Source organism: Zonotrichia albicollis, unplaced genomic scaffold, assembly GCF_047830755.1.
Source record: "Zonotrichia albicollis isolate bZonAlb1 unplaced genomic scaffold, bZonAlb1.hap1 Scaffold_95, whole genome shotgun sequence".
Classification (NCBI taxonomy): Eukaryota; Metazoa; Chordata; class Aves; order Passeriformes; family Passerellidae; genus Zonotrichia; species Zonotrichia albicollis.
Window position 1 is genome coordinate 420,357 of NW_027428465.1, and position 27,166 is coordinate 447,522.

At 39.1% G+C, this 27,166-nt stretch overlaps 1 protein-coding gene across 1 annotated transcript; it reads left to right on the forward strand.

Moving 5' to 3' along the window:
• LOC141728117 (uncharacterized) lies at nt 1-27,166 on the forward strand. Its single transcript, XM_074534475.1, has 12 exons — nt 1-93; nt 3,696-3,753; nt 3,897-3,931; nt 5,288-5,395; nt 6,228-6,281; nt 7,305-7,358; nt 7,562-7,615; nt 9,315-9,368; nt 10,645-10,752; nt 15,748-15,792; nt 17,043-17,096; nt 27,152-27,166. Exons 1-12 carry the CDS (start codon nt 1-3, stop codon nt 27,164-27,166), a joined length of 732 nt encoding a protein of 243 aa, XP_074390576.1.

The window sequence follows — 27,166 nt, forward strand, 5'->3', positions numbered from 1 at the left end:
ATGGGACCCCCCGGCCGGGATGGGCTCCAGGGCCCCGTGGGGCTGCCGGGACCCTCGGGACCCCCGGGAGGAGCCGGGGACGACGGCGACAAGGTGGGGACCAACGAGAAATGCCCCAAAAATAAGGAGAAAAATGGAAAAAAACCCGAAAAAATCCACCCAGGGAACCCCAAAAATTGCCCCAAAATAGCCCAGAAATAATGAGAAAAATGGAAAAAAAACCCCAAGAAATCCACCCAGGCAGCCTCCAAAAATGCCCCAAAATAGCCCAGAAATAACGAAATTATGTAATGAAATATTCCCCAAACAATCCACCCAGGGACCCCCAAAAATCGCCAAAATTTCCCAAAAATCACAAAAAAAAAAAGAGAAAAATTCCCTAAAAATCCACCCAGAGAACCCCCAAAAATTCCCCAAAATAACCCAAAAATAAGGGAAAAAATGGAAAAATTCCCCCCCAAAAAATCCACCCAGGAACCCCCCAAAAAATGCCCTAAAATAACCGAAAAATAAAGAAAAAAAAAGAAAAAAAACCTCCAAAAAATCCACCAAGGCAGACCAAAAATGGCCCAAAAAAAAACAAAATAAAAAGAAAAAATCCTGAAAAGAATCCACCCAGGGAATCCCCCAAAAATGCCCCAAAATAATCCAAAAATAAGGAAATTACATAATGAAAAATTCCCTAAAAATCCACCCAGGGACCCCCTAAAATCGCCAAAAATTTCCCAAAAATCACCAAAAAACTGGAGAAAAATTCCCTAAAAAATCCACCCAGGGAACCCCAAAAATGGCCCAAAAGTAATGAAAAATAATGAAAAAAATTCCGAAAAAAATCCACCCAGGGAACCCCAAAAATGCCCCAAAATAACTCAAAAATAAGGGAAAAAAATAGAAAAATCCCCCCAAAAAAAATCCACCCAGGCAGCTCCAAAATAGCCCAAAATTTCCCCAAAAATAACGAAAAAAATGAAAAAGTCTTGAAAAAAATCCACCCTGGGAAGCCCCAAAAATGCCCCAAAATAACCCAAAAAAAAGAAAATTACGTAATGAAAAATTTCCTAAAAAATCCTCCCAGGGACCCCCAAAAATGGCTCAAAATTTCCCAAAAATCACCAAGAAAAAAAAAAGAAAAATTCCCTAAAAAAATCCACCCAGGCAGACCCAAAAATAACCCAAAAATAATGAAAAAAATGAAAAAAAACCCCCGAAAAATGTCCCAAAATAACCCAAAAATAAGGAAAAAAAAAGAAAGAAAAAAACCAAAAAATCCACCCAGGCAGACCCAAAAATCACCAAAAATTGCCTAAAATAACGAAAAAAAATAAAAAATTCTCCCAAAAATTCTACCCAGGCAGCCCCAAAAATTTCCCCAAAATTGCCCCAAAAATAACAAAAAAAAAAAGAAAAAAAATCCCCAAAAAAATCCACCCAGGGGACCCCCGAAAAATGCCCCAAAATAACCCAAAAATAAGGAAAAAAACATGGAAAAAATCCCGGAAAAAATTCACCCAGGGAACTCCTGAAAATGTGCCAAAAATAAGGAAAAAAATAAGGAAAAAATTGAAAAAATCCGAAAAAATCCACCCAGGGAACCCCAAAAAATGCCCCAAAATAACCCAAAAATAACGAAAAAAATGAAAAAATCCCGAAAAAAATTCACCCAGGGAACACCCAAAAAATGTCCCAAAATAGCCCAAAAGTAACGAAAGAAATGAAAAAAAAACCCCAAAAAAATTCACCCAGGGAAGCCCCAAAAAATGCCACAAAATAACCCAAAAATAAAAAAAAAGAAAGAAAAAAAACCTCCAAAAAATCCACCAAGGCAGACCCAAAATGGCCCAAAAAAACCAAAAATAAAAAGAAAAAATCCCGAAAAAAGTCCAACCAGGGAACCCCAAAAAATGCCCCAAAATAACCCAAAAATAAGGAAAAAAATGGAAAAATTCCCCAAAAAAATCCATCCAGGCAGCCCCAAAAATGGCCCAAAAATAACGAAAAAAATGAAAAAAAAATCCCCCAAAAAATCCACCCAGGGAACCCCTGAAAAATGCCCCAAAATAAACCAAAAATAAGGGAAAAAATGGAAAAATTCCCCAAAAAATCTGCCCAGGGAACCCCCAAAAAATGCCCCAAAATCACCCCAAAAAACCGGGAAAAAAAAAGAAAATTCCTGAAAAATTCCACCCTGGCAACCTCAAAAATCACCCAAAAAAATTGCCGAAAAAAACCCGAAAAATTCCTGAAAAAAATCCACCCAGGCAGCCCAAAAATCGCCAAAAAATGACGAAAATAATTCCCCAAAACCCCCAAAATCCTCCCCCAGAATTCCAGATTTCCTTCCTAAAATCCCAAATTTTCCCTCCCAAAATCCCAAATTTTATCCCCAAACCCTCCCAGAATTTCCCAAATTTTCACCCAAATTTTCCCTCCCAATTTTTCCAAATCTTCCTCCCCAAATCCCCGAATATTCCCAAATTTCCCTCCCAAAATTTTCCTGAATTTTCCCAAATTTCCTCCAATCCCAAATTTCCCTCTCAACATCCAAGACTTTCCCCAAAAATCCCAAATTTGCCTCCAAGTTTCCCTGAATTTTCCCTCCCAAAATTTTCCCAATTTTTTCTGGAATCCTCCCAAATTTTCCCCGAAATTTCCCAAATTTCCCTCCCAAATTTCCATCAAATTTTCTTGAATTTTCACCAAATTTTCCCATCCCAAATTTCCCTCTCAAAATCCAAGAATTTCCCAAAAAGTCCCGAATTTTCCCCCAAATTTTCCCTCCCCGAATTTTCCCAAATTTCCCTCCCAAATTTCCCTGACTTTACCCCAAATTTTCTTGAATTTTCCCGAATTTCCCTCCTGAAATTTTCCAGAATTTTCATGAATTTTCCTATAATTTTCCCATCCCAAATTTTCCTCTCAAAATCCAAAAATTCCCCCAAAAATCCCGAATTTTCCCCCAAATTTTCCCCATCTGAAATTTTCCCATCCCAAAATTTTCCTGAATTTTCCCAAATTTCCCTCCCAAATTTCCCTATAATTTTCCTATCCAAATTTCCTTTTCCAAATCCAAAAATTCCCCCAAAAATCCCAAATTTCCCCTTAATTTCCCTCCCAAATTTTCCCAAATTTTCCCTCCCAAAATTTTCCCGAATTTCCCCATCCCAAATTTCCCTCTCAAAATCCAAAAATTCCCCCAAAAATCCCAAATTTTCCCTCCCCGAATTTTCCCCATCCCAAATTTCCCCAAATTTCCCTCCCAAAATTTTCCATGATTTTCTCACTCAATATCCAAGAATTTCCCCCAAAATTTTCTTCATTTTTCCCAATTTTCCCAAATTTCCCTTCCCAAAATTTTCCCAAATTTTTGGGATTTTTCCAAATTTCCCCATCAAAATCCAAAAATTCCCCCAAAAATCCCAATTTTTTCCCCGAATTTTCCCTATCCCAAATTTTCCCTGAATTTTTCCAAATTTCCCTCCCCAAATCCCAAATCTTCCCAAATTTTCCTCCCAAAATTTTCCCGAATTTTCCACCAAAATTCCCCATCCCAAATTTCCCTTTCAAAATCCAAAAATTCTCCCAAAATCCCAAATTTTTCCCTCAAATTTCCCCCTTCCCAATTTTCCCCCCCAAAATTTCCCAAATTTTCGTAAATTTTCCCAAATTTTTGGGATTTTCCCAAATTTCCCGCTCAGGGCGAGGGGGCCGAGCCGGGCCCCAAAGGCCCCAAAGGCGCCAAGGGGGAGCACGTGAGTGACAAAAACCCCAAAATCCCCAAAATTCACCCCAAAAATTCCCAAAAAATCCCAAATTCCCAAATTTTTGGGGATTTCACCCCAAAATTTGGGGATTTCACCCCAAAATTCGGGAATTTTCCCAAATTCTGGAATTTTCAGGGACCCTCGGGGCCGTGGGACAGCCGGGAGCCGCCGTGAGTCATTTTGGGGAAAAAAATGGAATTTTGGGGGAAAAATTGGAATTTTAGGGGCGAAATTTGGGGGAAAATGGGGGAAAAAAATGGGAATTTTGGGGGGAGAAATTTAGGGAAAAATTGGAATTTTAGGGGGAAATTTGGGGGGAAAATGGGGAGAAAAATTGGAATTTTGGGGGAATAAAGGGAATTTTAGGGGGGAATTTTGGGGGAAAAATTGGAATTTTAGGGGGAAATTTGGAGGGAAAAATGGGGACAAAAATTGGAATTTTAGGGGGCAAAAATGGGGACAAAAATTGGAATTTTATGGGGGGAAAGATGGGGGGAAAATTGGGGACAAAAATTGGAATTTTAGGGGGGAAATTTGGGGACAAAAATTGGAATTTTAGGGGGAAATTTAGGGAAAAAATTGGAATTTTGGGGGGAAAATGGGGACAAAAATTGGAATTTAAGAGGGAAATTTGGGGAAAAAAATGGGGAGGAAAATTGGAAATTTGGGGGGGAAAATGGGGAGAAAAAATGGAGTTTTTAGGGGGGAAAAATTGGAATTTTGGGGGTAAATTTGGGGGAAAATGGGGATTTTACGAAAAATGGGGAGAAAATTTGGAATTTTAGGGGGGGAATTTTGGGGGAAAAAATTGGAATTTTAGGGGGAAAATTGGTGACAAATAATGGAATTTTGGGGGGAAATTTGGGGGAAAAATGGGGATGAAAATTGGAATTTTGGGGGGCAAAAATTGGAATTTTGGGGGAGAAATTTGGAGAAAAATGGTGGGAAAAAATTGGAATTTGGGAAGAAAAATTGGAATTTTAGGGGGGAAATTTGGGGGGAAAATGGGGAGAAAAATTGGAATTTAGGGGGAAAATTTGGGGGGAAAATGGGAAAAAAATGGAATTTTGGGGGGAAAATGGGGAGAAAAATTGGAATTTTGGGGGGAAATTTGGGGGAAAAATTGGAATTTTAGGGGGAAATTTGGGGGAAAAATTGGAATTTTGGGGATGGAAAATTGGGGGGGTTTTGGAGGGGATTTTTTTATTTTTGGGGGGATTTTTGGGGCCAATTCCAGTGGTTTCTTTCAGGGGGGAATTTGGGGATTTTTGGGGGGATTTTGGGGTTTTTTAGGGGGAATTTTTTATTTTTGGGGGGATTTTTGGGGCTGATTCTCGTGGTTTGTTTCGGGGAGAATTTTGGGATTTTTGTGGGGAATTTTTTGGTTTTTTGAGGGATTTTTTTTGTTTTTTGGGGGGATTTTTTTGTTTTTTGGGCCCGAATTTTGCGAGGTTTCTTGGGGGGGATTTTTTTATTTTTGTGGGGATTTTGGGGGTTCTGAGCCCCCCAAATTTCCCCATTCCCAGGGCGCTGATGGGGAGCCGGGGGCTCGGGGACCCCAAGGCCATTTTGGGGTGAAGGGGGACGAGGGCACGAGGGGCTTCAACGGCGCCCCCGGGCCCATCGGGCTGCAGGTGAGACCCCAAAAAAACACCCAAAAAACACCAAAAAACACCCAAAAACCCCCAAAAAATCCATCACAAAAAACCCATAAAATCCACCTGTAAAAACCCAAAAACACCCAAAAACCCCCAAAAAATCCATCACAAAAAACCCATAAAATCCACCTGTAAAAACCCAAAAAACACCCAAAAACCCCCAAAAAATCCATCACAAAAAACCCCAAAAATTCACCCCAAAAACCCCAAATCCCCCCAAAAATCCACCCCAAAAAACCCCAAATCCCCCCAAAAATTCACCCCCAAAAAACTCCAAATCTCCCTAAAAATCCACCCCAAAAACCCCAAATCCCCCCAAAAAAACCCCAAAAATCCCAATTTCTCCCCCTTAAAATTCCCCAAAATCCCAAATTTTCCTCCCCAAAATTGTCACTTTTTTCCCCCAAAAAATCTCAAATTTTTCCCCCCAAATCCCCCAAATTTCCTCCTCCCAAAATCCCAAATTTTCCTCCCCAAAACTGTCATTTTTCCCCCCCAAAATCTCAATTTTCCACCCAAATAATCCCAATTTTTTCCCCCAAATTCCCCAAATTTTCTGCCCCCCAGCCCCTCTTAAAATCCCCCAAAATCCCAAATTTTCCTCTCCGAAATTGTCTCTTTTTTTCCCCCAAAATCCCAAATTTTCCACCAAAATAATCCCAATTTTTTCCCCAAAATAATCCCAATTTTTTTCCCCAAAAATCCCAAATTTTTCCCTTAAAAATCCCCAATTTTTTTCCCCAAAATCCCCATTTTTTTTCCCCAAAATTCCCAAATCCCGAGAATTTTCCGGAATTTTCTCTTCCAGGGCTCTCCGGGTCCGGCCGGTGACAAGGGCGAGATCGGCGACGTGGGACCGCTGGTGAGCGACCTCTGACCCCAAAATTCCCAAAAAATTCCCAAAAAAATTCCCAAAAATTCCTTAAATCTCGAAATGCACAAAAATCAAAAAATCCCCCCCCAAAAATCCTCTGAAAATAGGAAAAAAAAAATCCCTAAAAAATAAAAAAAAATTCCAAAAAAATCCCAAAAAATTCCCAAAAAGTTCCTTAAATTTCAAAATTTCCAAAAATAAAAAGAAAATCCCCAAAAAATCCCCCAAAAATCCAAACGATTTCCCAAAAAAATTCCTCAAAAAATCCCCAAAAAACCCCCAAAATTTCTCCAAGAAATCCCAAAAAAATTCCCAAAAAATCCCCCAAAATCCCCAAATTTCTCAAAATCCAAAAAATCCCCTGAAAAGAACCAAAATCCCCCCAAAAATACAAAAAAAATCCCCAAAATTCTGAAACTTTTCCCAAAAAATTCACCAAAAATTCCCCAAAAAAATCCCAAAATTCTCCAATAAATTCCCAAAAATTCCCCAAACTCCAAAATTCCCAAATTTCTCAAAATCCAAAAAATTTCCCCCAAATAGCCCCAAAAAATCCCCCAAAAATAGAAAACAATTCCCTAAAATTCTGAAACATTTCCCAAAAATTTCACCAAAAATTCCAAAAAAAATTCCCCAAATTTCCCTGAAAATCCAAAAGATTTCCCAAAAATTTCCTCAAAAAAACCCCAAAAATTCCCCAAAAAATTCCCCAAAAAAATTCCCCAACATCCCAAAATCCCCCCAAAAATTGAAAAAAATCCCCCAAAATTCTACCAAAAAATCCCCCAAAAATCCCAAAAAAAATCCCCAAAAAATCCCAAAAAATCACAAAAAAATCCCCAAAATATCCCAAAAAAATCCCCAAAAATCCCCAAAAAATCCCCAATAAATCCCCAATAAATCCCAAAAAAATCCCTAAAATTCTCCATAAAATTCCCAAAAATTCCCCAAACTCCCAAATTCCCAAAATTTCCCAAAAATCCCCAAAATTTCCCAATTTTTCTCCCGCAGGGTCCCCCAGGTCCCCCCGGGCCCCGCGGCCCCGCCGGAGCCTCCAGAGCCGACGTGAGTCCAAAAACCCCCAAAATTCCCAAAAAATTCCCAAAAAATTCCCAAAAAATTCCCAAAAAATCCCAAAAAATCCCCAAAAAAATTCCCAAAAAATTCCCCAAAAATTCCCAAAAATTCCCAAAAAAATTTCCAAAAAATTCCCCAAATATTATGGGGTGTCCTGGACCCCAAATTTCCCTTTTTGGCGCCAAATTCAGGGACCCCAAGGACCCCCAGGGGGTGTCGGGAATTTGGGACCCCCGGGAGAGAAGGTGAGAGCGGGTTTGGGGTCTGGGGGATTTGGGATTTTTGGGTGGAATTCTGGGGGGTCCTGAGAGGGATTTGGGAATTTCTAGTTGGGATTTTGGGATTTTTTGGTGGATTTTGGGGGGATTTTGGGTGTTTTGGGGGGAATTTTGGGGTTCTGGTTGAAATTTGGGGGGTCCTGGGAGGAATTTGGGATTTTTGGGTGGAATTTTGGGGGGATTTTGGGGTTTTGGGGATGGAATTTTGGGGTTTCAGGTTGGAATTTTGGGGAGAAATTTGAGATTTTTTTTTGGATGGAAATTTGGGGGTTCTGGGGAATTTTGGGGGCTCCTGGGGGGGGGGATTTGGGAATTTCTGGTTGGGATTTTGGGATGTTTTGGATGGAATTTTGGGGTCCTGGTTGGAATTTGGGTTTCTGGATGACATCTGGGGAGTTCTGAGAGGGATTTGGGATTTTTGGGTGGAATTTTGGGGGGAATTTTGGGGTTTTTGGGGGCAATCTTGGGGATTTTTGGGGTTTTTGGGGGGAAATTTGGGGTTCTGGATGAAATTTGGGGGGTCCTGAGAGGGATTTGGGATTTTTGAGGGGAATTTTGGGGTTTCAGGTTGGAATTCTGGGGAGAAATTTGAGATTTTTTTTTTTGAGGGGAATTTTGGGGTTTTTGGAGGGAATTTTGGCGGGAATTTTGGGGGTTTTGTTATTTTTGGGTGGAATTTTGGGGGGTCCTGGGGGGGGATTTGGGAATTTCTGGTTGGGATTTTGGGGTTTTTGGGGGGAATTTTTGAGGGATTTAGGTTTTTTGGGGGGATTTTGGGGGGAACTTGGGGGGGTTTTGGGATTTTGGGGGGAATTTTGGGGTTTTGGGGGGGAATTTTGGGTTTCTGGATGAAATTTGGGGGGTCCTGAGAGGGATTTGGGATTTTTGGGTGGAATTTTGGGGGGATTTTGGGGTTTTGGGGGGGAAATTTGGGGGAGAAATTTGAGATTTTTTTTTGGATGGAAATTTGGGGGTTCTGGGGGATTTTGGGGTGGAATTTTGGGGGGGATTTGGGAATTTCTGGTTGGGATTTTGGGATTTTTGGATGGAATTTTGGGGTCCTGGTTGGAATTTGGGTTTCTGGATGACATCTGGGGAGTTCTGAGAGGGATTTGGGATTTTTGGGTGGAATTTTGGGGGGAATTTTGGGGTTTTGGGATGGAATTTTCGGGGGTCCTGGGGGAGGATTTGGGAATTTTTGGTTGGGATTTTTGGGATTTTTTGGATGGAATTTCGGGGTCCTGGTTGGAATTTGGGGGATCCTGGATGGAATTTTGGGATTTGTGGGATGGAATTTTGGGGTTCTGGGGAGAAATTTGAGATTTTTTTTTAAATAGGATTTTGGGGGACCCACCTGGAATTTGGGGGGTTCTGGGGAGGATTTGGGGAATTTTGGGGTCCTGGGGGGATTTTGGAGTTCTCAGATGGAATTTTGGGGTCCTGGGGGAGATTTGGGATTTTTGGGATGGAATTTTGGCGTTTCAGGTTGGATTTTGGATTTTGGATTTTTGGGTGGAAATTTGGTGTTCCGGATGGAAATCTGGGGGATTTTGGGAGGTTTTGGGAGGGATTTTGGGGGGTCCAGGGGGGTTGGGGGATTTTGGGATTTTTGGATGGAATTTTGGGGTCCTGGGGGGGATTTTGGGAATTTTTCCCCCTTTTCCAGGGCGATCCCGGCGAATCCGGAACTCCGGGAATTCAGGGAGAACCCGGGATCAAGGTCAGACTCCTCCCCAAAAACCCCCCAAAATCTCCCCAAAATCCCCCCAAAAATCCCAAAAAGTCACCTAAAACCCCTCCTAAAAAAAAAACCTAAACCCCCCCCAAAAAAAGCAAAACAGCCCCAAAAAATCCCCCCAAAAAACCCAATAACACCAAAAAACTTGTCTAAAAACACCCCAAAAAAACCCCACAAACCCCAAAAAATCCCCCCAAAGCCCCCTAAAAAAATCACCCCCCAAAACCTAAAACAGCCCCAAAAATCGCCCCAAAACCCCCAAAAAAACCCCAAAAAATGCCCCCTAAAAATCCCAAACCCTTGTCTAAAAACCCCCACAAATCCCCCCAGAATCCCCCCAAAAATCCCCCCAAAAAACCCCAAAACCCCCTAAAAAAACTCCTCAAAACCCGCTCTAAAAAACCCCAAAAACTACAAAGCAGCCCCAAAAATCCCCCCAAAAACCTCCCAAAATCCCAAAAACCCCAAAAAAACTTCTTTAAAAACACCCCGAAAAAAACCCCAAAAACCCCAAAACTCCCACCAAACCCCCTAAAAAAATCACCCCCCAAAAACCGAAAACAGCCCCAAAAATCCCCCAAAAACCCAAAAACACCACAAAAACTTCTTTAAAAACACCCCAAAAAAAACCAAAAACCCCAAAACCTCCCACCAAACCCCCCTAAAAAAATCCCCCCCAAAAACAGCCCAAAAAATTCCAAAACAGCCCCAAAAATCCCCCCAAAAAACCCAAAAAAACCCAAAAATCCCCCCAAAACAATCCCAAAACCTTGTCTAAAAACCTTCACAAATCTCCCCATAAAACCTCCCAAAAATCCTCCCAAAACCCCCAAAAACCCCTAAAAAAACCCTCAAAAACCCCTATAAAAAATCCTAAAAAACCCCAAAGCAGCCCCAAAAATCCCCCCAAAAACCCTCCCAAAAACCCCCCAAACCCCCTAAAAAAACCCTAAAAAAAACCCCAAACATCCCCCTAAAAATGCCCCCATAAACCTCCCAAAAACCCCCCAAACCTCCTAAAAAAACTCCTAAAAAAACTCCTAAAAAAACCCCAAAAACCCCAAAAATCCCCCTAAAAATCCCCCCAAAAATCCCCCTAAAAAAACCTCCCAAACCCCCTAAAAAAAACCCTAAAAAAACCCCAAAAATCCCCGAAAAAACCCCAAAAATCCCCCCAAAAAACCCCCAAAGGTTTGGAATTCCCGGATTCCGTAGCCGCTGATCCCGATTTTATTTTTATTTCCGGAATTTTCCGCAGGGTCCTGTCGGGGACCGAGGGGCCAAAGGAGAGCCCGGAGCCGCCGGAGCCGCCGGAGCCGCGGGCGGGAGAGGAAAACCCGGGGAGCCCGGGCCCAAAGGGAACCCCGTGAGCGGTCACAGAAACAACAAAAATCCACCCAAAATTCCCCTGAAATTCCCCCAAAAAAATCCACAAAATATTCCCAAAAAATCCCCCCAAAAAATCCCCAAAATTCCCCCAAAATTCCTCTGAAATTATGCAAAAAAATACAAAATAATCCACAAAATATTCCCAAAAATTTCCCAAAAAATCCCCCCAAAATTTTGCAAAAAATCCCCAAAGGTTTCCCCAAAAAATTCCCAAAATTCCCTAGAAAAATCCACAAAATATTCCCAAAAAATCCCCCAAAAATTCAAAAAAATTCCCCCCAAAAATCCCACAAAAACTCAAAAAAAATATCCGAAAAAATTCTCCCCAAAAAACCCTCCAAAAATTCCCAAAAAATCCCCCCAAAATTCCTCTGAAATTGTGCAAAAAAAATCCCAAAAAATCCCCTGAAATTCCCCAAAAAAATCCACAAAAAATCCCCCCAAAAAATCCCCCAAGATTTCCCCAAAAAATTCCCCCAAAAAATCCCCCCAAAATTCCCCCGTAAAATCCACAAAAATTCCCCAAAAAATCCCTCAAAAATTCAAAAAAAAATCCCCCAAAAAATCCCCAAAATTCCATCCAAAAAATCCCAAAAATCCCCCCGAAATTCCTCTGAAATTCCGCAAAAAAATCCCAAAAAAACTCCCCAAGAAATCCCCAAATTCCAAAAAAACTCAAAAAAGATTCCCAAAAAAAATCCCCAAAATTCCCCTGAAATCCCCCCAAAAAATCCACAAAATATTCCCCAAAAAAATTCCCCAAAATCCCCCAAGAAATCCCCTGAAATTCCCCAAAAAATCCACAAAATATTCCCCAAAAAAATTCCCCAAAATCCCCCAAGAAATCCCCTGAAATTCCCCAAAAAATCCACAAAATATTCCCCAAAAAAATTCCCCAAAATCCCCCAAGAAATCCCCTGAAATTCCCCAAAAAATCCACAAAATATTCCCAAAAATTTCGCAAAAAATCCCCCAAAAGTTCCAAAAAATTCCCCCCAAAAATTCCAAAAAATTCCCCAAAAAAATCTCTGAAAAACTACAAAAAAATCCTCAAAGAATTCCCAAAAAATCCCCAAAAAAAATCCCACCGAAATTCCCCTGAAATTCCCCCCAAAAATCCACAAAATATTCCCAAAAATTTCCCAAAAAATCCCCCCAAAATTGCAAAAAATCCCCCCGAAAAATCCCCCCCAAAAATCCCCAAAATTCCCCCAAAATTCCTCTGGAATTCCCCCCAAAAAATCCACAAAATATTCCCAAAAAAAATCCCCAAAAATTCCCCTGAAATTCCCAAAAAAATCCCCAAAAAATCCCCAAAATGTTCCCCAAAAAATCCCCAAAATCCCCACAAAATCCCTCTGAAATTCCGCAAAATAATACAAAATGATCCACAAAATATTCCCAAAAATTTCCCAAAAAATCCCCCCAAAATTTCGCAAAAAATCCCCCAAGATTTCCCAAAAAAATTCCCCCAAAAAATCCCCCCAAAATTCCCCTGAAAAATCCACAAAATATTCCCCAAAAATCCCCAAAAAATTTTTAAAAATTCTAAAAAAGATCTCCAAAAAAAGCCTCCCAAAAAATCCACAAGGAATTCCCCAAAATTTCCCAACAAAATCCCAAAAAATTCGCTAAAAGTTCACCAAAAATTCCCCTGAAAAAATCAAAAAATTTCCCAAAAAAATTCCACAAAAAATCTAGAAAAAATTCCCAAAATTCCCAAAAAATTTCCCAAAAATTCCCTCCAAAAAACCCCCAAAATTCCTCTGAAATTCCCCCAAAAAATTCACAAAATATTTCCAAAAAATTCGCAAAAAAACCCCCCTGAAATTCCCAAAAAATTCCCCAAAAAATCCACAAAATATTCCCAAAAAATCGCAAAAAAACCCCATGAAATTCCCAAAAAATCCACAAAAAATCCACAAAATATTCCCAAAAAATTCGCAAAAAACCCCCATGAAATTCCCAAAATATTCCCCAAAAAATCCACAAAACATTCCCAAAAAATTCGCCAAAAATCCCCCCAAAAATCTCCCCAAAATTCCCCTGAAATTCCCCCCAAAAAAATCCACAAAATACTCCCAAAAATTCCCAGCAAAAAATCCCCAAAATCCCCCCAAAATTTCCCTGAAATTCCCAAAAAAAAAATCCCCAAAAAATTCCCAAAAAATTCCCCCCCAAAAATTCCCCCCCGAAAATCCCCAAAATTCCCCTGAAATTCCCCCCCAAAAACCCCAAAATATTCCCAAAAAATTTCCCAAAAAATCCCCAAAAAATTATCCGAAAAAATCCTCCCAAAAATTTGCAAAAAATCCCCAAGGAATTCCCCAAAATTTCCCAAAAAAATCTCAAAAAATTCACCAAAATTTCACAAAAAATTCCCCCCAAAAAATCCCCCAAAAATCCCCTGAAATTCCCAAAAAATTCCCCCAAAAAATCCACAAAATATTCCCAAAAAATTCGCAAAAAAAACCCCCTGAAATTCCCAAAAAATTCCCCAAAATATTCCACAAAATATTCCACAAAATATTCCCAAAAAATCCCCCAAAAGTTCACAAAAAATTCCCCCCAAAAAATCCCACCAAAATTCCCCTGAAATTCCCCCCAAAAAATCCACAAAATATTCCCAAAAAATCCCCCAAAAATTCCAAAAAAAATCCCCAAAAAATCCCCCCAAAAATCCCCAAAATTCCCCTGAAATTCCCCTGAAATTGGCGAAAAAAATCCACAAAAAAATCCACAAAATATTCCCAAAAATTTCCCAAAAATTCCCCAAAGATTTCCCAAAAAAATTCACAAAAAAAATCCCAAAAATTCCCCCCAAAAAATCCCCAAATTCCCAAAAAACCGCCAAAAAATTCCCCCAAAAAATCCCACAAAAATCCCACCAAAATTCCCCTGAAATACCCCCAAAAATCCACAAAACATTCCCAAAAATTTCCCAAAAAATCCCCCAAAAATCCCCAAAATTCCCCCCAAAAAATCCACAAAATATTCCCAAAAAAATCCCCAAAAATTCCCCTGAAATTCCCCTGAAATTCCCTTGAAATTCCCAAAAAAATTCCCCAAAAAATCCACAAAATGTTCCCCAAAAAATCCCCAAAATCCCCCCAAAATTCCTCTGAAATTATGCAAAAAAATACAAAATAATCCACAAAATATTCCCAAAAATTTCCCAAAAAATCCCCAAAGATTTCCCCAAAAAATTCCCAAAACCCCCCCAAAATCCCCCAGAAAAATCCACAAAATATTCCCAAAAAATCCCCCAAAAATTAAAAAAAATTCCTCCCAAAAATCCCCCAAAAACTCCAAAAAAAATCCGAAAAAAGTTCTCCACAAAAAATCCCCCCAAAAATCCCCAAAATTCCATCCAAAAAATCCCAAAAATCCCCCCAAATTTTCTCTGAAATTCCGCAAAAAAAATCCCAAAAAATCCCCTGAAATTCCCCAAAAAAATCCACAAAATATTCCCAAAAAATTCCCCCCAAAAAATCCCAAAAATTCCCCTGAAATTCCCCCAAAAATCCACAAAATACTCCCAAAAATTCCCTGCAAAAAATCCCCAAAATCCCCCCGAAATTCCCCTGAAATTCCCCCAAAAAAATCCCAAAAAATCCAGAAAATATTCCCATAAAATTCCCCCAAAAAAATTCTCCCCCAAAAATCCCCCCAAAATTCCCCCGAAATTCCTCTAAAATTCCCCCAAAAAATTCCAAAAATATCCCCAAAAAATTCCCCAAAAATTCCCTACAAAAAAATCCCCAAAATCCCCAGAAAATTCCAAAAAATCCCCCCAAAAATCCCCCAAAAAATCGCCTGAAATTACCCAAAAAAATCCCCAAAAAATCCACAAAAGATTCCAAAAAAATTCCAAAAAATCCCCCACAAATTCCCCAAAAATATCCCCCCAAAATTCCCAAACATTCCGCAAAATATTCCCCAAAAAATTCCCAAAAATTCCCTCAAAAAGGTCCCCAAAATTCCCCTGAAATTCCCTCAAAAAATCCACAAAATATTTCCAAAAATTTCCCAAAAAATTCCCCCCAAAATCCTCGAAGAATTCCAAAAAAATCCCAAAAAAATTATCCAAAAAAATCCTCCCAAAAAATCCCCAAAGAATTCCCAAAAATTTCCCCCAAAATTCATTAAAAATCCCCCCCAAAAAAATAAAAAAAAATTCCCCCAAAAAATCCAAAAATTTCCCAAAAAATTTCCCCAAAAAATCTGAAAAAATCCCCAAAATCCCTCAAAAATTTCCCCAAAATCCCCTCAAAAGTCTCCTGAAATTCCCAAAAAAAAATCCCCAAAAAATTTGCAAAAAATCCCCAAAAAATTCCCCAAAAATCCCCCAAAATTCCCAAAAAATCCCCTCCAAAAATTCCCAAAATTTTCCCAAAAAAATTCCCCAAAAAATCTGAAAAAATCCCCAAAATCCCCCCAAAAATTTCCCCAAAATCCCCCCAAAAATATCCTGAAATTCCCAAAAAAATCCCCAAAAAATTTGCAAAATTTCCCAAAAAATCCCCTCCAAAAATTCCCAAAAAATTCCCAAAATCTCCCCAAAAAAAACCAAACAAAAATCCCCCAAATTCCCTCCAAAATTCCCACGAAAATCCCAAAAAGTTCCCCAAAAAATTCCCCTGAAATTCCCCACAAATTTCCAAAAACTTCCCAAAAAATCCCTGAAGTGCCCCAAAAAATTCCCCAAAAATTCCCAGATTTCCCCAAATATCCAAAGAATTTCCAGATTTTCCAAAATTTCTAAAATTCCCCAAAATTCCCAAAATTTTGGCCACCCCTGAAATCCCAAAAATTCCTCAGAATTCAAAAAAATTCCGAGATTTTGAGCCACCACTGAAATTCCCCCAAATTTCCCCAAAATTTCCCCAAAATTCCCACAAGAAATTCCCCAAAATCCCCCAAAATTTGGGATTTTCCCTTTTTTCCCCCATTTTTTATTTGGAATTTTCAGGGTCCCGTTGGATTCCCGGGAGACCCCGGAGCCCCCGGACCCAGGGTGAGAAATTCCCAAAAAAATCCCAAAAAATTCCAAAAAAAATCCCAAAAAACCAAATCCCCCAAAATCACCAAAAATCCCCCCAAAAATCCCCTAAAAATTCCCCAAAATCCCCAAAACTTGGCCCTCAAAATTTGGGATTGGCGACAGAAATATTGGATTGGGGCCTGAAATTTGGGATTGGCCCCCAAAATTTGGGATTAGGGACAAAAATTTGGGATTGGGGTACGAAAAATTTGGGATTTGCCCTGAAGTTTTGGGATTGGGGACAGAAATTTGGGATTGGGCCCAAACATTTGGGATTGGGGTACGAAAAATTTGGGATTGGACATCAAAAAATTTGGGATTGGGGACAGAAATTTGGGATTGGTCCCCAAAAATTTGGGATTGGCCACAAAAAAATTTGGGATTGGGGACAGAAATTTGGGATTGGTCCCCAAAAATTTGGGATTGGCCACAAAAAAATTTGGGATTGGGGACAGAAATTTGGGATTGGTCCCCAAAAATTTGGGATTGGGCACAAAAAAATTTGGGATTAGGGTACGAAAAATTTGGGATTGGTCCCTAAAGATTTGGGATTGGGGAGAGAAATTTGGGATTAGGGTACGAAAAATTTGGGATTGGACACCAAAAAATTTGGGATTGGGGACAGAAATTTGGGATTGGTCCCTAAAGATTTGGGATTGGAAAGAGAAATTTGGGATTGGACACCAAAAAATTTGGGATTGGTCCCTAAAAATTTGGGATTGGCCACAAAAAAATTTGGGATTGGGGACAGAAAAACTTGGGATTGGCCCTGAAATTTTGGGATTGGGGACAGAAATTTGGGATTGGGGTATGAAAAATTTGGGATTGGCCACAAAAAAATTTGGGATTGGGGACAGAAATTTAGGATTGGCCTCCAAAATTGGGGATTGATCCCAAAAATTTGGGATTGATGACAGAAATTTGGGATTGGACATCAAAATTTGGGATTGGGGACAGAAATTTGGGATTGGTCCCCAAGAATTTGGGATTGGTTCCTAAAAATTTGGGATTGGCCCTGAAATTTTGGGATTGGTCCCTAAAAATTTGGGATTTGGACCAAAAATTTGGGCTTGGTCACCAAAAAATTTGGGATTGGGGACAGAAATTGGGGATTGATCCCAAAAATTTGGGATTGGGACCAAAAAATTTGGGATAGGGAACAGAAATTTGGGATTTTTTGTGTATTTTTGGGGTGAATTCCCGGTATTTCGGTGTCCCCGCAGGGCCAGGATGGAGCCAAGGGCGAGCGCGGAGAGGACGGAGAGCCCGGGGAGACGGTGAGAATCCCAGAATTCCCAAAATTCCCAAAATTGACAAAATTCCCAGAATTCCTGGAGTTTGGGGCATTCCCTGGAGATCCCAAATCTGTGGGAAATTCGTGGATCTTTGGGAATTTGGGATGGCAATTTTTAGAAAATTCGGGATTCCAGTCTTTGGGAATTTTGGGATTGAGATTCTTGGGAATTTTGGGATCTTTGGAAAATTTGGGATCCCAATCTTTGGGAAATTTCATGGATCCCAAATCTTTGGGAATTTTGGGATCTTTGGGAATTTTGGGATCCCAGTATTTGGGAATTTCGGGGCCGAGATTCTTGGGAATTTTGGAATCTTTGGGAATTTGGGATGGCAATTTCTGGAAAATTTGGGATTCCAGTCTTTGGGAATTTTGGGATCACCTTGAGCGGGAATTTTGGGATTGAGATTCTTAGGAATTTTGCTATCTCAATCTTTGGGTAATTTCGTGGATCCCAAATCTTTGGGAATTTTGGGATCTTTGGGAATTTGGGATGGCAATTTTTGGAAAATTTGGGATCCCAATCCTTGGGAATTTGGGATCCCATTTAATGGGAATTTTGGGATTCCAATCTTTGGGAATTTTGGGATCTTTGTAAAATTTGGGATCTCAGTCTTTGGGAAATTTCATGGATCCCAAATCTTTGGGAATTTTGGGATCCCATTTAATGGAAATTTCAATTTCCTGATCCCTCAAAATTTTGGGATCCCAACCTTTGGAAATTTTGAGATCAGCAGGAATTTTGGGATCCTTGGAAATTCGGGATCCCAATTTTGGGAATTTGGGATCCCATTGATTGGGAAATTTGGAGATCCCGCTCCTTTTGGAGATCCCGTTTTTTGGAAATTTTGGGATCCCAATCTTTGGGAAATTTGGGATCTCATTTCATGGGAATTTTAGGATCTCAATCCCTGGGAATTCTGGGATGATTATCCCGTTTTTTTGGGATTCTTGAGTGAAATTTTTGGAGAATTCTTTTGGGTGGAAAATGGAAATTTTGCTGGAAAAAAATTCAATATTTTCCTAAAAAAATTCAATATTTTTGGGGTAAAAAAGGAAAAATTTTGGGTGGAAAAAGCCACAATTTTGTGCTAAATTTTTGGAAAAAAATTCAAATTTTGAAATCACTGAATTCCAGAAGCAGGGAATTCTTGAATTGTGGGATCATGGAATTTATGGAATTCTGGGATCATGGAATTAAGAAATGGTAGAATTCCAGAATAATGGAATTTATGGAATTCTGGGATCATAGAATTAAGAAATTGCAGAATTTCAGAATCACGGAATTGATGGAATTTTGGAATTCCAGAACAATGGAATTGTGGAATTCCAGAATTATGGAATTCTGCTATCATGGAATTTATGGAATTCTGGAATCCCGGATTCACGGCATCATGGAATTCCAGAATCAGGGAATTCATAAATTTTGTGATTGTGGAATTCGTGGAATTCTGGGCTTGTGGAATTCTGGGATAATGGAATTGTGGAATTCATGGAATCAAATTCTGGGATCGTGGCAATATTGAATTCTGGGATCATGGAATTTATGGAATTGTGAAATTCCAGAATCAGGGAATGATTTAATTTTGGGATTGTGGAATTTACGGAATTCACGGAATTCTGGGATCATGGAATTCATGGAATTGATGGAGTTTATGGAATTTACGGTATTATGGGAATGTGGAATTCCAGAACAATGAAATGATGGAATTCTGGGATCAAGGAATTCTTGAATTGTGGGATAACGGAATTTATGGAATTTACGGATTCTGAGCTCATGGAATGGATGGAATTGATGGAATTTTGAAATCACTGAATTCCAGAAGCAGGGAATTCTTGAATCGTGGGATCATGGAATTTATGGAATTCTGGGATCATGGAATTAAGAAATTGCAGAATTTCCGAATCACGGAATTGATGGAATTTTGGAATTCCAGAACAATGGAATGGTGGAATTCTAGAATTGTGAAATTCCACAATTATGGAATTTATGGAATTCTGGAATCCCGGATTCATGGCATGGTGGAATTCCAGAATCAGGGAATTCGTAAATTTTATGATTGTGGAATTCATGGAATTCTGGGATCACAGAATTTATGGAATTCACGGAATTCTGGGATCGTGGCAATATTGAATTCTGGGATCATGGAATTTATGGAATTGTGAAATTCCAGACTGATGGAATTCTGGGATCATGGAATTCCTGAATCAGGGAATGATTTAATTTTGGGATTGTGGAATTTACGGAATTCACGGAACTGTGGAATTTATGGAATTCATGGAATTGACGGAGTTTATGGAATTTACGGTATTATGGGAATGTGGAATTCCAGAACAATGAAATTATGGAATTCTGGGATCATGGAATTCCAGAATCAGGGAATTATTGAATCGTGGGATCATGGAATTTATGGAATTCTGGGATCACGGAATTAAGAAATTGCAGAATTTCAGAATCATGGAATTGATGGAATTTTGGAATTCCAGAACAATGGAATGGTGGAATTCCAGAATGGTGGAATTCTTGAATAACTGTAGGATTGTGGAATCACGGAATTTATGGAATTCATGGGATCACGGAATTGATGGAATTTTGAAATAATGGAATTCCAGGTTCAGGGAATTATTGATTGATGGAATTTATGGAATTTTTGGATCGTGGAATTACGAAATTGAAGAATTGCAGAATCATGGAATGACGGGATCCGTGAAATTGTGGAATTATGAAATGATGGAATTCCAGATTTGGGAAATTCTGGGATTGCGGAATTCCGGATTCAGGGAATTGTCCAGTTTTGGAACAGTGGAATTATTGAATTTTGGGATCGTGGAATTTCTGGAATTCTGAACTGGTGGGATTCCAGAATCGTGGAATTACGGAGGTGCAAAATCAGGGAATTTCGGGAATTGTGGAATTCTGGGATCGCGGAATGGTCGAATTTGTGGAATTCCAGAATTATTTAATTATGGGATCAGGGAATTTGTGGAATTGTGGATTTATTGAATTCATGCAATTCCAGAAGAATAGAATTATGGAATTGCTGGAATTAACGGAATTCTGGGATCATGGAATGATTGAATTTTGGAACTGTGGAATTCATGGAATTCCGGGATCATGGAAACTCCCATATTTGTAAGAAAAACAAAGTTCCAAATTACATATCCTGTAACTAAACTCCTTTCTCTATGTTAGTTCTCACTATGTGAATATTCCTTCTTTTTGCAGGGTGTTTGATTAACTGACTTCAAAGGATGAGCTTGACCTTCCAAAACATTAAAGGCCATCTATTGAAACCAAAAGATTTTTATAAATATTTTCACTGTATGAGAAACACTTACACTATTTATCAAATGATTTTCCCACCTTTCTTTTTTTGCTTGCTACTGCTCTTCAGGTCTCACTATTATATATAGGGAAATCCTCCATCATCTTAGTATTCTAAGATGAAAATTACTTCAGCTGTGCTTTTTATATCCTCCATGTGTGTGCAAAATTCTCATGACTATAACATTTTGCTACTCCTTAATATTGATGGGGTTTCCTTTCTAGCAACACCGTGAAGAAGGGGATGCAGCTGCCACCCCCTCCCAACACACACTGGCACTACCAACCACTTCATCCCAAAAGTAAACCCTTCTTTGGAAAACAATGAAGAAACTCTTTAAATGTCTGCTGGATCACTTGCAAAGTCTTTGATGAAATTGCTGCTGAATAAAAGAGTTTAGTGGTATAGACACATGGACATACCTCTGATAAAATCCAGAAGACAAAGCAATACCTAGAAAGGAGGTAACAGCTAACAGTAAATACAAAATCACTCAATTAGTTCACATTTCCACCACCTGCAGGAACAAATGCCCTGGCTTTTTCATGTGTGGCTGGTTCTGCAGAGGCAATGCACCATGAAATGATGCCTGCAAACAGCAGCTACCTAACAAATTGGCCACATGTGACGAGTGGAAATAAAATCCAGCAAGGCTCATTGAACGTGCAGCTCACTGCAGCCTTTTGATGCCATTTCTAGCAAAGCACTAATATTAACCCTGGCTTACATGTCACAAATTACTGTGTTCTTTTGGATACACTGGTCCTGGGGAGGAAAGCCATGCTCTGAGAGGCACTGAGTGATATAAAGCAGACAGTGAGCATCACATTCACATCATCGCCACTGATACGTGGAGTGGCACTCAAATGTGTTGAATACACTGCGCAATCCTCACCCTGCTGAGCCCAGCTTGCAGTTATGTACATCCAATAGAGGCACACAGAGCTGGATACAAAGGTTGAGAAAAAGAACAGGCTGCTCTTGGTACCAGTTTAGATATGGCTTGTTCCCAAGCCTCTGAAAGTCAGACTCGTGTCACAATATCATATTAAACATCAAGTAACCATGCTCTAAGGCTTGCCTGTGGAAACGGCTGAGGCACCATGAAGCTAACTCTTTCCTAGTAGCCTAAAAACCTTAAGGGGAGAATGGAATGTTAAAAGACACTTATCACAGAGAAATCCTGGCACAGAGAGAAGCGTTCTACTGGAGCTCAACAGCCCACTGGAACACTGCAGCCTCTTATCCTGCGAGGCACAGGAATCATGAGCAATCCTGGCATGCCTGGAAATTCAGCAATGACACTGGGAATATGTTGTCACCCAGCATCTGCAACTCACTCTAGGAAAATGAACATGGGAAGCAGAAAACCCAAAATTGAAATGGCAACTCATTCACTGCAAACCAAACATGTCATAGTGAACCATGCCTGAAAATTGCACCTCTGAAATTAACACATTGACTACTTCTGCCAAAATGGAGAACACTAACAAATTAAAATCTGGGTTCTGATAGGTATTCTTGTTTCATTCTGATTTGGAATGTCTCAAGTTACAAGTTTTCTCTCAGCTCTTCCAAAAGTCTGTTCTTAAAGCCTTAGCTTAAAGATAAGCTTTCCTCTCCACTTTATTTTCCTAATTTATAGATTATTAGAATCAACATTTGGTATAAACTCTAGGAAAGAGCTCAAAGCTTTTAAGGCCCAACGTATAAACATTTATATCCATTCAAATAGAGTCAGCAATTCTCAGGATGTCACTGAAGTCTCAGGGCTGTTCTACCAAGAGCCGTCCCAGCCTTATTCCAAGCACAATACACATCTACACAGCTGCCCAAGCATTTCGCTGCGTGCGTTCTGGGACTAGAGCCACCATGAAAGCTTTTTTCACTATTTCTAAACCCACCTAATGCATGTTGTCTTCTGACAGTGACAGCATTGTAGCAGAGCAGACAGCACAAGACTGGGATTTGTACCCCTGGGATCCTCAGGAGAGCCAAGAGTAGTGGTGGACACCACGTTTAGCAGGATGTGCAAAGGAGGCAGTCACCTGGCCATGAACAGCCAGTGGCATGGTTTGCTATGGCAGTTTGACACACAATCCGGGGCTAAATCTGCCTTCTCAAACACAGAGTTTTACATTCTGAGTGTTAGAAAGTAGGGGTGGTTACATTAGGTCCACTCAAACATTTTAAGCACAGATGTATGAGCTTGGTAAATCAATAGGGTATTTTACATAGCTCGCAGCATTCTCCCCCTTTACACACAATTCCAATGTGCGTTATGAGGTTTCCCAACAGGAGCTTACATCAGTGGTGTCTGATAGCAATTATCAGCTACCTGCTGGTGAAAAAGTTAAAAGACTTCCTAATATGTAAAAAATATCTATTTAACACTGTAGAATGATAAATAAAAATGCATAATAATTTTAAATTAAGCTTTTGAACACAATTACTTTGAAACACATTTTGTCTGTTAGTTACTGGTGCACAAAAACATAGTTTCTCCTTGGCACTCAGTAATCACAGCACATTTGATGTTTCAATGATGTCATTAAACTGCCAATGAAACTGCATTATTATTTTAAAAACTGTGGTTTATCTGCATTAAAAAAATGTAAATTATCTGCACAACTTCTGCTAACACAACCAATTGTTTTCACTTAACCTTCTTTCAAAATCCCAAAATGATACCAAATAAAGTTTCCTTTGCTTTTCCTCATTCTGACTCAAAAGTCAGAAATGTTAGCCCTGCTCTTTGCCCTATAAACTGTAAATATCACTAGTATCTGGAAAATTAGCTGAACTTTTCTCATTGAACTTAAATTAAAATGGGGATTTTCACTTTCCTTTGTAATGTTTTCCAATATATTTCCCCAGCACACATGAAATTTTAAGAAAGCATTTTTTTCATAAGAGGTATTTATCTCCTGACTCAGCCTTCCTCTTGTCTCTGTGTTATATTCGCATAACTTTTGCTGTAATAGAGACCCATGTAAACTAAAGTCAACAGACAGGAAAAGAGAAGGCTGTAACATTAATTTTCCTTGCTATTTTGAGCTGAAGTGTTTAATTTGTGCTTTAAATATACTAAAAGCCTTTTAATATATCCTGTTTCTATTCATTCTTGTATCAACATAACTGAAATTTTACAGTCACATAAGCATCTATTTTGATGAATATCTTTGATATGTGATATGTTGTCTTCCAATTTCACAGAATCAGACAAGTATTCTCCCAAGTTGCTTCAGTGATTCACTTTCATGTTCCAAATTAAACTTGGAATCACAGAAAAATGGTCCTAAAATACCATGTGTTTGGGAGATCTGTGTAAAGGGACCCTACAGAAGTGTGAAATCAATCTCCTTTTTCTGTGGTTATTTAGTCTTACCTGTATGTTCACACAGTAAACCTAGATGAAAAATATCTTGAAGTACTCCCTGAGTCCATAGCATTGCAGAAGGTATGCAATTAGATTTTTAATAGAATTTTCAATGAAGATGCAGTCTTGACAGGCATCAGTCACTATTTAACTGAAGGAAACAAAAGTGGGATGCCTGTGGAAATCAATAATTTAAAAATGATATCACATAATATTTTTCCTAACATCTGATTTTGATTCTGCAGAAGGAACTCTGCAATTGCCTGCACTATTGCACACCAGGAAATTGTGGAAATGGTACACTACAGAAAACTCAGTCCACTGAGACTCACAGTGAACTGTGCAAGGAACCACAAATAGAGTAACTGCTTGACTATTTGCCTTTTTGTTTTATTTTAGAGTGCATCAGTTCCCCACAAACCTGGAAAAGATGATACCTCTCCAAAGAGATAATGAATGAATTAATTAATTGGAACCATGTTATGCAAGTTCCAGATACTCAGTTTGTGGCTCTGCAGCTCACATTCGGGTGCTTTTGCAGCTATTACGTATGTATGGAATTTTATTCTATATGTTTCAATCTTTTTTTTTTTAACTAGATATTCTTTAAAACTAGAACAGAAATCTAACAACCTAGCATTTTTACAGTCCCAACTCCCTTTTTACCCATACAAGAATCTGTAGAGATACTAAATCAATCCTTCACAAGTTAGGTATCACCAAATCTGTGCTTTCATCCATTTCTCACCATTTTAGCTTCAGAGCTATTAGAGAATTTCATCTGTAGCTCCAAAAAGCTTTCCTTCTTCCTCCTTCTTAATAATCTCCTTAAACAAATCAAAATTATCCTGTAGAAAGAATTCAGGAAACTAGAGGCTATTGTAACACCATTACATGTCATTACTGTTGCAGAAAGCCCATGAAAACCTCACTTTGTGAGCGTGACCTACTGACACTTTTATTTTTTTTCTGTGATGGAAAAAAAAAAGTTCCCCTCATCTTTTTGTCAGCTGGCACTGATATCCTTGGCCTGCACGATGGAACAAGAAGTGCCACATGATCCTGCTCTGCACACAGCCCTTCTCCACCCACTGCTGCACCTCCAGAGTGGCTTTATTTGAACGCTGAATCAGTCACTCACACAAAGCTATAGAAGCCCATGGTCCAAATCTATTTCTTTTCCAAGAAAAATGTAACCCCATTAATGCTACTAAACACAATAAAAAGTTAAATGGAGAACAGCACCAAACATTTTTATGGACACTAATACAACAGTCCACACACATTTTGCAATAAGAGAGCTTGTAGGTATAAGCATTTTCTATGGCTGTCAGTCTGTGCAATTTATGCCCTAGGAAAAAGCTGATCACCTTTACATTCACTGTCACAAAAAGCACATTCAGGATTGTGTTACCAGAAAGAGTAACAAAATAGTTATCATATTTTGAAACATTTCAAATACATCCAAATTTGGCTAACAGGAGCACAGAAAATCTCAGTGCTCATTTCATTAACATGAATGAGTCATTTGTTGTAATGTACTGAGGGGCATGACAATTACAATCTTTACAGTCAATCCTTCCCTTTCTGTGGGTATCTCCCCATCTCACACCTTGCAGCACCGTACCCTCCACTGCACGTGATCTCTGTTTAAAAAATATGAAACATATTTACATCTTTTGGAATGTCATTGTTTGAATTATTTTTGCAACCAAAAGAAAAGGCAGAGGAAGAGCTACAAGTAGAGCCACCTTTCTTTTTGCAGTAGTAAATGCAGAGACAAGTAACAACAGATTACTTGAGCAGAGGGTTTTTTGCTTTTTATCAGTAGTAAGTCAGTACATGAATACACCTGTTAATTGAAGTAGAAAACACAAAACTGAGGAGAAAAATAGCCACTTTTCCCTCTTGTAATTTAAAAACCACCTTTAAAAGCTTTGGAGACTTACTGATGAAGACTTAACAGCAAATTTTAATGAAATTGTTACAAATACTCAATGAGCCTTTCATATCCAAAACACACTCTCAACAGAAGTTTGAGGGTATTGAGACACTGCTGGTATAGTGAAAGGTGTCCTTGCCCTTGGCAGGGGGATTGGAACTGGATTATTTTAAATGTCCCTTCCAACCCAAACCATTTTGTGATTTGAACAGCAAGGCACTATTCTAGAAGCACAACTGGATGCTTCCCAACTCTCTTTATTACCACCCCTCTCTGGCTCTCCCCCAAGTCCATCTGACAATTTTGCATGCTGTAACAATCTGTGATACCTGTCTATACGGGAATTCTGAGTTTTTAGAATTGCTGCATTATTAAAGGACTCTTCACATGTTAAGTCAACCACATGCTGTCAAGTTATGCCATCTACCTCTCAAACTGAAAGGGAGACACAGCTGTATGATTCAAATACAAAAAAGAGCAGCTGAAATGTTAGGGAAACCACTAACCAAGCTGTCAGCAAAGGGAGAGTTTGAACAGAATATGTGTTTCAGAAGAACAGGTATTAAATCTAATTACAAAGCAGAGAAGCTGTACACTCTGGAATTGGCAGTAGGACAGAGGACTTTCAGACAGGCAAAACTGGACAGAAAAAGATACTCTGTGCAGGAATACACTCATTTGAGGAGGTGACTGGTCAGACTGCATAACTGCACATGGATCTCAGCATTTCCTCATACAGTGCAGAAGCCATGGGCAGGAGAGGGAACAGTGACCTGAGTTTCCAAGAAGATACTGGCAAAAGTCTGAGGAGGTGACCAGGCTGATGAAAATGCCCCCCAATCATTTATGACATTTTGTATGTTCTTAAATCTCAAACTATTTCTAATAATCAACAAACCATTTTCAAACTATATGCCAAACACTTCAAAACCAGAATATAAGGATGATGAGCAGGGGGTCCTGATATCCAGGACAACTTCCATACCATTTTTGTGAAGGGAGATATGCAAAACTCTACTGAAATTCCAGAGGGGTCAGAAATAATGTTCAGGATTGAACAGTTGTTACTTTTACCAGATCACTAGAATCTGTGATACACAAGTTATACAACAATACTTCAACAAGTACTTCTTGATCTGGTTTTGGGTCAGTTTTTGGTTTGTTTTGTTTTGGGTTTTTTTCTACAGCTACAAAATCCTCCACTATTTTCAAACACTCTATTAAAAGAACAGTGAAAATCACTACTAATTCAGGCCTGGGCCCATCTTCATGATTAGCACTCTGTATTGATGGATCTACCCTGCAGAAGGTAGGGTATTTGGAATATGGCATTTTGGAAATATGATGACAATAAATTTTCATGACCAGCTTCCTGCAACTGTGTTTTTCAGGTAGACTTCAGGTAA

Coding starts and splice junctions, on each gene's coding strand:
- LOC141728117 (XM_074534475.1), top strand. CDS start 1: ATGGGACCCCCCGGCCGGGATGGGCTCCAGGGCCCCGTGGGGCTGCCG. Junction 3,932..5,287: donor TGGGACAGCCGGGAGCCGCC/GTGAGTCATTTT, acceptor CCCCATTCCCAG/GGCGCTGATGGGGAGCCGGG. Junction 15,793..17,042: donor CCGGAGCCCCCGGACCCAGG/GTGAGAAATTCC, acceptor GTGTCCCCGCAG/GGCCAGGATGGAGCCAAGGG.